At 40.8% G+C, this 12,238-nt stretch overlaps 1 protein-coding gene across 1 annotated transcript in view; it reads right to left on the bottom strand.

The window, feature by feature from the left end:
• dnah9 (dynein, axonemal, heavy chain 9) overlaps positions 1–12,238 on the bottom strand; it is a 586,329-nt gene that overhangs the window by 552,750 nt on the left and 21,341 nt on the right. The window contains exons 6-9 of the mRNA XM_072242702.1: positions 11,651–11,884; positions 5,057–5,224; positions 2,480–2,596; positions 121–268 (exon numbers count right to left, since the gene is read on the bottom strand). Coding sequence (XP_072098803.1) covers positions 121–268; positions 2,480–2,596; positions 5,057–5,224; positions 11,651–11,884 — 667 coding nt within the window. The remainder of the gene's footprint in view (positions 1–120; positions 269–2,479; positions 2,597–5,056; positions 5,225–11,650; positions 11,885–12,238) is intronic.

Below are 12,238 nucleotides of genomic sequence, written 5' to 3'. Positions count from 1 at the left end.
GAGAGAACAGCTATTTTAGAAATGGTATAACAAGTACAATTTCATACTCTAATTATAATTTCTCTGTCACCCCAAGACTTAATTTTTTTACAGCTGCAATTTATTAAAATGAATCTATACCTAATTCTACTTCTTGCATGTGCTTGTTATAAATGTGTTTAGCATCATCCAGGTCCTTAATGAACATCACCATGAGGCGAGAGTATTTATCACAAGCGGCAGCTGCTATTACGGGCCGTTCAAGGAGGCTGCCAAACATTTCCAGTAACTGTTGAGAAAAAGGAAACATCTTAGAATGCATTCTATGTTGATTCTGCCTGTACATTTATCTTTATTCCACAATTTGTATCAACTGCAACAATAATGCATCTCTAAAGGGCACGCCCTTTTAGAATTGAGATACAAAGAAATTACTTTAGTCAGAGGGTGGTAAATCTGTGGATTTTGTTGCCACGAGCGGCTGTGGAGGCCAAGTCATTGGGTGTACTTAAGGCAGAGATAGATAGGTTCCTGATTAGCCAGGGTATCAAAGGGTACGGGGTGAAAGCAGGGGAGTGGGGATGACTGGATGAAGTGGATCAGCCTGTGATTGAATGGCACAGCAGACTCGATGGGCCAAATGGCCTACTTCTGCTCCTATATCTTATGGTCTTAAATGCTGAAAATACTGATCAAACATTAAATACTGCTCATGGCTGCAGTGGCGTAATAAAGAAGCTTAAGGTGAGAGAATCTATTGAAATGGCTTAAGAACAGTCAGTCCAGCATGGTTAATTCTATAAGCTAATCCTGATCCACTGTGAATTGACCCAAGTAGACTTAATGGCGACAACTCTTAATCTGTATTTCCAAAAACACTGAGTGTATGGAGAGTCCCCACTAGAAGCTGTTAACAAAATTTAGAACTCACATTCCTCCTGCATTTATAGCAGAGGAAAGCATAATAATTAGGGCACATAACAATTCTTAATATGTGGTACTATTTTGGTGTTTTTTGTCAATTCTTGTCATATTCATTGAGCCCAGCCATATTAAATATGGGTGTGTTCTGATGAGATAGATAGAATTCTTGGGCATAAACTCTCATCTTGATGGGCACAAGTTCAAGATGTAACCACAGTGGAAGCTCTAGGCTTCAGAATCAGAAAGTACTTAACAGATTTATGATTATTTTGAATTATTCCTGATCTGAATTAGAGTAAGTTATGTTCTTCAGTGGTTACAGTCAGAGTCAAAAAAAGGAACATTGTTTTGCTAAGAATTTCTAAAGTCTCTAAAAAATGTCATATGTTACCACAAAAACTGAGAATTATTGATAGTGAACGGACTACAGGGTATTTGCCATTTAGGAACACCACCAAGAACATTTCTGTACCATTAAATTATATTACCACCAACATAAAGTGGACCATCCAATCTATATAACAGAAATCAGGATGGCAAAAAGCCCTCAAGGAATGTCTTTAAAGTCAAACCTTCATTCAATTGACTCTCCAGAACGAGATCAAATATTCAGAGCTTGTGTAATTCAAGTAGATTCGTTGAGGTACAAATTTGTCTTGCTCCAGCCTACAAAAAGGACTGTAGCAAGTCAGCAACTATGCTAATACTCCGAGTGTGGCCACCTCTACGTCAGTGAGATGAACGTAGAAAGGAGGACTTCTTTGTCAAGTACACTCGCTCTGTCCACTGCGAAAGGCGGAACTACCCAGTGGGCTGGCCACCCATTTCAATTCAACTTCCCATTCACACATGCCAGCCCATGGCTTCCTCACCTGCCATGGCGAGTTGGAGGGAGGAGCAACACTTTCTATTCCATCTGGGTAGCCACCAACCTGATAGCATGACTTCTGGTAATTTCTCCTCCCTCTCCCTCCTCTCTTTTTCTATTCCCCATTCTAGTTCCCTTCTCAACCCTTCTCTTCTCCTCACCTGCCCAGCACCTTCCTCTGGTACCCACACCTTCTTCCCTTTCTGCCATGGTCCACTGTCCTTCCCAATCAGATTCCCTTTTCTTCATACCTTTACCTCTTCTTACTTTATCCATCCTCCCAGCTTCTTACTTCATCTATCTTCTCCCTCACCTGGTTTCACCTATCAACTGCCAGATTCCTTCTCCCTTTACTCCCCTACCACCTTATTCTGGCTTCCCCCTTCCTTTCCAGTTCTGATTGAGGGTCTCAGCCTGAAATATCAACTGTTCATTCCCTTCCACAGATGCTGCCTGACTTGTGGAGTGAGTGAGTGAGTCTCTGTGTGTCTGTGTGTATGTGTGTGTGTGTCTGTGTGTGTGTGTGTGTGTGTGTGTGTGTGTGTGTGTGTGTGTGTGTGTGTTGTTCAAAGTTTCCAGCAACTGCAGAATCTTTTGTTTTACCTCAATACTCCATTAAAATCTGTCACATGCTACTGTCAAAGAAGAATTTAGACTTCATGTTTTCACATCAGTAAATGGTTCAACTTTGAAGCAAGCCATACAGACCTTCAATGCATGCTCCAAACCAAAGGCATCATCGAAAGCCTGACAGAAAATGGCTGCCAACCGTCGATCAATATCCTCAATTTTTTGCTTGTAATTCAAAAAATCTGCTTCAAATTCCTGTGTATGAAAAGAAAATCTTAATAACTCATTATGAAAACCTTCCTTCTAATATTTTTAATGTATTCCTGCTGAACAGCATGGCAAGTCAGATTTGGTTCACTCACAGGACTGCTTGCAGAAAACAACAATAGTCAACAATATCAACAGGGAAGAAAAACGTTTTTAACAATTTGAATCTGTAAGAGATCTCTTGGTCAAAGTCTCCACCCTTATCAATAGCTTGCAGTTAAATAGCACTTCCTATGCAGAAAGTGGTTCTGAGGCATCTTGCAGGACTATCCTCAACAAGATCTAACACAAGATCACTGAAGGAACTGTTAGCACATATAACCAAAAACTTGACTAAAATGGTTTGTTTTTCTTAAAGCAGGAACAGACAGATAGGTGGAGAAGTTGAAGGAGACAACAGCAGCTAAAACTATAGCTGACAATGTTGGAGCAATTAAATTTAAGACAGATCCAAAGGCCAGAACCCATTGATCTCAGAAAATAATGGAACTCAAAAAAAACTAGAAAGCGATGAAGTCAGAGGGATTTGAATCAAAATAATCGCTTTAATAATTAAAACATTGCTGAAGCGAGTACCAATGTAAGTTAATACACACTGCAATGACAGGAGAATGAGAATTGGTACGAGTTGGACAAAATGTGGCAGGGATTTGGGCGTTTGAGCACAAGAAACCCAAGTACTGGGAGTTAGTAGAATAGTACTAGAGTCAGGGGTGAAGGGCACGAAGCAAGCCTATAGAGATGGGGTGTTGAGGTTTTGCTAGCTGCTTGCTCTGCAGAACCTACTCTATCCTTGGCATTACAGGGGCTGCAAAGAAGTGAGCCATCAGGACCATATCAGAGGCCACTGATTAAGCCTCCAGATGGCTATGGATCAAGATGTGTGACCTGTGGACCAATGCTGCTGGGCTATAAGCCAGAGCCTGATCAACCCTGACTGGGTCGGCTGGGCGAAAGTGTCTAATGTTGAAAGACCCGAAACATCCAACGACCCCAGGTACCGTCACTGAGGATGTGTCCCAGTGCATCCCAAGATGTATCTCAGCATCAAATGATGTCATGTTTACAGAAAGTGTAATGGGATAAGTCAATAGCTGATACATATATGGATCAGGCAGCACCTAAGCTGAGGGAAATAAGTACTACAACAAAAACTAACAATCATAGAAACGTGAGTTGAGTGACACCCTGGAGTAAAACATGAGGGCATAAAATGCTACAGACCTAGGGCTAGTAAATAAAGTTAGTGTAGATGGGAAATTAATGGTCAGCATTGACATGGTGGGGCTAAGGTCCTAACATTGCAGTGCTTGTATATATGGTCATATTTTGCTGTAAGCTTCAATGAATCTGAATCCAAATCTGAGATATTGGAGATCAAAGAATTTAAATTGAATGTTGATCACTTGAGAAATTTTAGCCCAAAAAAAGAGCTATGACAACAGGAGCTGATGCTTAAAGGTATATGCAAACTGTTATCCTTGATATGAATGAGTAGTGATCTGCAGCAATGCACTGCATGGCCTATCTTTATAACCCAAGTGCACAGACACTGTATGGGGGGGGGGGTCAATTAGTGAGAAACTGCTGGAAATTTTCAGCAGGTGAGGCAGCATTTGTAGACAGTTAAAATAATGATCCAGGCCTGAAAAGTTAAGTTTCTCTTCCCACAAATGTTGCCTGACCTACTGAGTTTTATCTGGATTTCTCTGCTGTTATTTCATATTTCCAGAATCTGCTGTTTTATTTTATTTTCACGCACTGCACGGTGGTTATCTGAATAGTGAACCTCTCCACAATGACTAATTAACAACTGTAGAGTTTGTAAACTGGCCCCTGCCAAAGCTTGTGCTTTGTGTGTGGCTGTGCCTCAGTTTTGTTTACTTTAAGTAGAATTTTCCAAGGTTTAAGTGTTATTCTGAAAGTTTAATAAAAAAAAACCTGATCAAAAAACTGATCAAGTTAGTGCATTCTAGAGCAAGTTTCAGAAGCAGAATTCAGTGCTCTTTCATGAACATATTGTACATTTAGCCCTGCTGACTAGAGTTAAATTTTAGATTATATATTCCTAAAAACTTAATTTACAGTCCTGAGCTTCCTTTTTAAAAACACCAAATCAGTATTATAAATTATCTTATCATCTGCCCTTTCCCAACAACACACACAAAATGGTGAAGGAACTCAGAAGGCAACAAAACATCTATGGGAGTAAATGAACAGTCAACAATTTGGCCGAGATCAGTCAACTGTCATTTTCATCAGTCAACTGCTCATTTTCCTCTGAGGATGCTGCTCATCTGCTGAGTTCCTCCAGCATTTGGTATGTTGCTCCAAATTTCAAGCATCTGCAGTATCTTGTGTCTCCCTTATGGAATACATATATATTTTGGGACACTAATAAATGTGCTGCTAATCTGGTAAGTGATGTAAAACCTGATACTTTCCTACCTTGTTAGCAGGATCCAAACAGTCGTAGGTATGATCTGTGAACACTTTGTACGTTTCCTGGAATTCCTCATACATTTGCGCCACCTGCTGGCTTAACGACTTGCCCCGCATCCCTCCAAACTCAATTTTTTCTAATTTAAATATATCTTGCGCTGTCACCAAGAAATCCTAAAAAAAAGCAAAAGACTAAAGCCATTTAATGAATAATTGACACTTCAGCTTTACAGTTAATTGTGAGAGCATAACATTAGACCCAATTTATAATCATCACTTAGGTAAATGCCTCCAGTGCTACAGAGAAAAAAGAGCAAAAATCTTCCCAATTAAGAAAGCATTGAACTTTTAATAAAGGTTAATTTTTTTTCTGAATACATTTGCTCCGCATTTTTTGAAGCCTGTTGATTGTAAATACAATAAAGAGGTTTTTTTCTTTTGCATTTCTATTCTTGGTAAAACTGGATGAAGGGTTAATGGTCCATGCTAAATGACAAGGCTAAAAGAAATGACTTGATAGATATTTGTAATTTCAAAGATGATATGGAAATATAAAGAAGTCAAGAAGACCAGACTAAGAGGTTACAAATTAACCCTGGAGATTAGGGGAGTACACTCTTTGAGTGGAGGGTATCCCCTGAGTAAATAAGTGTGATGTCACACATTTAGAATTAGGAAATCCAAACACGTTTCTGGTCAACTAAACAGATGACCAAAGAGATCAAAGGCCATTCAGACACATGAATTTTTATTTCTTTAAAAGACATTGACTAGAACAAATCACTGAATAATCTTAAAGGTTTAGATTTATATAACACAGAAGTAGACCCTTCAGCCCAATGCATCCATACCAACCAAGATGCCCACTGAGGTCATCTCAATTGCTCACGTTTCACTCATATTCCTCTAAACCTTTCCTATCCACGTACGTGCCCAAATTTCTTTTACAAGTTGCCACATCTCGATCAACCACCTCCTTTGGAACCTTCATCCATACACCAGACACACAGACCCCTATCAGAAGAACTTGCACCTCAGTTCCCTATTACATCTTTCCCCTCACACCTTGAACCTCAGAATCAGAATCAGGTTTATTACCACCGACGTATGCCATGAAATTTGGTGTTTTGCAGCTACAGAGTAGAGAACAAGTCCAGGCAAGTTGGTGGGCAGATCAATGTGACAGAAATACCACACCAAGTTCCAGAATACTATGGGATGGTGATCCACAAGCGTTGCCATGGATATCACTTGGTCCCCTTCATTCTCAAGCAAACTCTCCAGTTCCTTCCACAGCATTAAGGGGCTCAGGTACAGCACTGTTATGGGCTCAGGATGGCTTAGTAGCCACTCCAAGCCCAATAGATCCGTTGAATGATTCAAGTGAGTGGGCAGGCTGCCTGTTAGAACGGTGGAGATGTGCCGCTGTGTATCAGGCTTGTCAGGCACACAGCCACACCCACTGATGCTTCTGGCTATCGGCTGGTCCAAGGGGAAGGACTCACTGATCCCGTGCCATTGATCAGAAGGAATCTGGATGCACCTTGCTGAAGGCAGCTGCACACCACTGCCAGGCCCTCACAGGTCTTTGATTTCAATCCCCAAGAAAGGAAGGAACAAGTTGCCACAGAACAGACATGTTGTGTTCAGATTGGAGTCGTCTGCTGTCCAGCCAGCCATGATTTCTTCATCATACACCACACGGTAGGCTTATTCAGAAAGTCAGAATGCATGGGATCCAGGGAAGTTTGGCCAGGTGGATTCAGAATTGGCTTGCCTGCAGAAGGCAGAGGGTGGTGGTGGAGGGAGTACATTCAGATTGGAGGATTGTGACTAGTGGTGTCGAACAAGGATCTGTTCTGGGATCTCTACTTTTCGTGATTTATATTAACAACCTGGATGTGCGGGTAGAAGGGTGGGTTGGCAAGTTTGCAGACAACACAAAGGTTGGTGGTGTTGTAGATAGTGTAGAGGATTGTCAAAGATTGCAGAGAGACATTGACAGGATGCAGAAGTGGGCTGGGAAGTGGCAGATGGAGTTCAACCTGGAGAAGTGTGAGGTGGTACACTTTGGAAGGACAAACTCCAAGGCAGAGTACAAAGTAAATGGCAGGATACTTGGTAGTGTGGAGAAGAGGGATCTGGGGGTACATGTCCACAGATCCCTGAAAGTTGCCTCACAGGTGGATAGGGTAGTTAAGAAAGCTTATGGGGTGTTAGCTTTCATAAGTCAAGGGATAGAGTTTAAGACTCGCGATGTAATGATGCAGCTCTATAAAACTCTGGTTAGGCCACACTTGGAGTATTGTGTCCATTCTGCTCACCTCACTATAGGAAGGATGTGGAAGCATTGGAAAGGGTACAGCGGAGATTTACCAGGATGCTGCCTGGTTTAGAGAGTATGCATTATGATCAGAGATTAAGGAAGCTAGGGCTTTACTCTTTGAAGAGAAGGAGGATGAGAGGAGACATGATAGAGGTATACAAGATAATAAGAGGAACAGATAGAGTGGATAGCCCGCGCCTCTTCCCCAGGGCACCACCGCTCAATACAAGAGGACATGGCTTTAAGGTAAAGGGTGGGAAGTTCAAGGGGGATATTAGAGGAAGGTTTTTTTACTCAGAGAGTGGTTGGTGCATGGAATGCACAGCCTGAGTCAGTGGTGGAGGCAGATATACTAGTTAAGTTTAAGAGACAACTGGACAGGTATATGGAGGAATTTAAGTAGGGGGCTTATATGGGAGGCAGGGTTTGAGGGTTGGCACAACATTGTGGGCCGAAGAGCCTGTACTGTACTGTGCTGTACTATTCTATGTTCTATGTACAGTGTAAGACTTAAAAGTTGCCATTAGTTACAAAAATTAATAAATGTGCAAATGATGAATAATACTGTAATATTCGTGAGTTTAGAGACCATTCTGAATTCTGATCATGAAGTGGATGAAACTGTTCCTAAAATGTTGAGTGTGGGTTTCAGGCTCCTGCATCTCCTCCCCATTATTAATAATGAGAAGACAGCAGGTCCCAGACGGTGAATGTCCTTAATGATTGATGCTACCATCGTGAGGTAGCAGATGTCACTAATGATGGGAAATGTTGTACCCACACCACAGCTGGCTGAGGCTACAACCCTCAGCAGCCTATTGCAATTGTGTGCATTGGAGCCTTGACACTAGGCTGTGCTGCAACCAGTCAGAATACTCTCCATCAAACATCTATAGAAATCTCCTGGAGTCTTTGCTGACATATCAAATTTTCTAAAAATCCCAATGAAGCAGAGTCACTAGTGTGCTTCTCCATGATTGCATCAATGTATTGGGCCTAAGATAAGTTCTCTGAAATGTTGACGCCCACGAACTTAAAGTGCTCACCCTTTCCACCACTGACACCTCATTGAGGGCTACTATGTGTTCTCCCAACTTCCCCTTCCTGAAGTCCACTATCAATTCCTTGGTCTTGCTGATGTTCAGTGCAAGGTTGTTGCTGTAACCCCACTCAACCAGCCAATCTGTCTCAGTCCTCTACACCTCCGCATCACCAGAGATTCTGCAAACAGTATCATCATCATCAGATTTATAGATGCATTGGAGTTGTGTCTAGGCATACAGTCAAGAGTGGAGCAAGAGTAGAGAAGTAGGCTAAGCTTATATATTGAGTTGTGGCTGCATTGACTGTCAGATAGGAGGCAGCCTTGTTTCCGATCTGCACTGACTATGATCTCCCAATAAGGAAGCTGAGGATCTACTTGCAGAGACCCATGTTTTGAAGCTTGTTGATAAGTAATGAGAGGATGATGATGTTTAATGCTGGCCTGTAATCAATGAACAGCAGCCTGAGCTATGTTTTGCTGTTGTCTAAATGCTCCAAAGTTGAGTGGAGAGCCAATGAGATTGCATCTGCTGTAGATCTGCTGGGGCAGTAGCCAAATTGCAATGGATCCAGGTCCAAACCCTTGCTCAGGAAGGAGTTAATTCCAACCATGACCACCCTGTCCAAGCACTTCGTCACAACAGATATGAGTGCTACTGGCTGCTAATTAGATTGCTCTTCTTGGGCACCTATGACCTGTAGTTCATGCTTGCCAATGGTAAGACTATATGCATTTACCCTTTCCATATTCATGATTGTATGCACCTCTTTAAGATCACCCTCCCCTCCCCCCACCCCCCACCTCCGGTCTCCTACAGTCCAAAGAATAAAGTCCGAGCTTCATAACTTCTTTCTATAACCCAGTTCTTTCAGTCTAGTCAATATCCTCATAAATCTATTTTGCACTCTTTCAAGCTTAATGGAACTTTTCCGATAGCAAGATAACCAAAAATGAACACAATGCAAGTGTAGCCTTACGAACATCTTATAAAACTCAACATAATGAATCAGTTTCTAGACACCCTCAGTGCCCTATCCGATGAAGTCCAGCATACTGAAAAGTGCCTTCACCACTCTGTCTGCCTGCGATACCACCTTTAGGGAACTATGTACTTGTACTCCAAGAACCCTCTGTTCTATAATGCTCTGCAGGACCCTACCCATTCACTGTGAATTCCTGATTCTGGTTTGACTTCTCAAAAATGCAACACCTTGCACTTATCTAAATTAAACTCCATTTGTTATTCCTCAGCCCACTTTACCCAGATGATCAAGATCCATCTGTATTTCTTGATAACTTTCTTCACTGATTTAAGTCCTGTCAACCATCTGAGAACAACAATAATACCTAGACATATCCAATTACTTGCAATGTAATAGATGATGGACGGCCACAGGCTCACCATTCTTTGATTACCCAAGGACATTCATAAAATCCTAGATTGACAATGCATTCACTCTTCATGTCTATGCAAATCATTGGAAGAGATTTGGAAGACTTTCCGTAAATCCATGTATTTGTTGAAGTATTTCGCCAATTAGCTTTTGAATCTTACAATTGCATCTCCTTACCACAGGATGTTTCCCTAATGATAACAATTCCATGTGTAAAAGAATATTTTTCTCAATTCAGGTCTCAGACTAGGCAGCAGAAGAGTCAGGATGAGAGATGATAGACTCAATGGAGAGAATGCTGATATTGAAGCCTTGGATATTGGCCTCTGCAGTAGTTTAAGAGATCAGAAACCCAGGGTTTGTGGGGGAGATGGACAGGGAGATTGGATCAGAAGTTAGTCCATCAATAGGGAATAGGGAACCAAATGGACTAGAACCAACAAGTAAATGAAATAGCATTTACCCTCAGGATTAGCAGTCTCACTTCTTTAGCCGTTGCCTTTCCCCAAGCCCAGGAAGCCCACTCAGCCAGTGTCAAGATTTAAAATGGTAATTAATGCAGAGCCTTATTATACTATATAAATAACCAACTCACTTCCAGAAAATAGATTGGTAACCAGCTAATAACACGAATACATTATAAACATAGTTGGCTGAATGGAAGTAATGTTTTTAAAATCTATTTTTTACATCACAGCCTACTCAAGAGCATGTGCTTTTCGGAATATGCTTCCCCTTAAGAGTTTCTATAATCGTGATCAACATCCCTTCTCTTTCTTATGGCTACAGTGAGAATATTGCCCCGAGTAATGAAGATAGCATCGCAACTACATAACCTTGGAGGAAAAAAAAATTGAAATAAGACATCATTTCATTTTTCAAATATACTGAGAAAAATGAAGAAACAGATTATGCGCAGAACTAAAAGACATCAATAAAAATGAATAAGCCTCAAAGGAGACGAACGTTATTGAACCTCCTCTTCTTCACAGAAGATTAGGAGCAGTAAAAGTCATTTTGATTAAATTTTTCAGGAGACATTGATAATTCCTGTTTGCAGCAGAGGCACATACTTACTGATATGTGCCATAATTATAAGTACATCTAAAGACACAAGATTCAGCACGACTCTGTGATTCAGTAGGAGCTGAAGTGTACTAATAATTGTAGAGTTATATCTGTTCATAATGTGATACAAATACTTCAACAGTAAAAAATGAGCTCAATCACGAATGGCCAATCACACAAAGAAAAATAGTGGCTCTGCTGCTATTAATATTGCAGTAACATTTATGAGTTTCAAAAACAATTACTCAGAAATAAATTAATTTGTCAGATTACTTTCAAATGTCATGAAAAAAAAATCCAGATATTCAAGATTTCAAATAAATAGGAAACCATTTCATTCAGCTTCCTAAACTTGGTTATTTTCCAGATATTTCATCATTTCTCATTGCTGACTATATTAAACATTACTGCATCTTTATCATTCAATTCTTGATACCACGAAAATATTGAGACATATGTTTGGAGCATCTTTGTCTCTTCAGTTTCCACACAGCACAGCCACAACCACTAATTGTTAAGCTTACAAGAAAAATAAAAGTCCTCAGTTAATTTATAAGGTGAATGAGGAAAACAATGATAATGGTTTTCTGCGTTAGCTGCCTACATTGTGAACTAGACCAAAGGCAAATTGGCATAAAAGCATGACACAAAGCTGGATATCCCTTATACATACACAAAAGTGGTTTCTGAAAAGAGGACTAAAGGATGCAAGATTAATTTTAATTCCAAGTGTAGATGATGGCATCACCAAAAGTGATCATCCTTACCTCGATCTGTTCAAGTCTCTTGAGGTAGCAGTTCATTCGGGCAAAGATCAGCAGAGAGTTAAAGTCCCACTCTTTCACATTCTCACCTTCCTTATAATAACTTGGCATACTTTCACGCTTTTCATCAAAAACGTGCTTGAAAAAGCAAAGGATGTCAACAGTTTCCCGCACTTTGCTCAAACTCTCATCCACTTCACCCTTCAGGATGTCCTCTGGGTTGACATAAGCATGAGCCTGCAACATGCAAGGACAGAATAAACCCAATGATGAAGCAGAAGGACATTGTTACCACATGGGGAATTTTACAGAGTGGAACATGGGGCTGTTTCCAGCATGTGCACGGCTCAGTCTCTAAGGAGCTCAATACTACTTCCAGCATAGTCCAATGAAGGCTGGACCATCTTCTTAAAACAACAAAAAGGGAAAAAAAACTTTGGAAAGTACAGCAACCAAATGATGTTGGACTGCTATTGTAGCACTGACAGAATGCAACATGGAACTCTGATTCATGGGGAAGTCTGGATGCTGGCCTGACTTTAAAAGCAACATAATAACATGGAAGAGCAGAGTAACAGTGAAGGATTCATA

This window comes from Mobula birostris, chromosome 24 (assembly GCF_030028105.1).
Source record: "Mobula birostris isolate sMobBir1 chromosome 24, sMobBir1.hap1, whole genome shotgun sequence".
NCBI classification, from domain to species: domain Eukaryota; kingdom Metazoa; phylum Chordata; class Chondrichthyes; order Myliobatiformes; family Myliobatidae; genus Mobula; species Mobula birostris.
The sequence above is the reverse complement of the archived record's forward strand: the minus strand, read 5'-3'. Positions and strand labels throughout refer to the sequence as shown.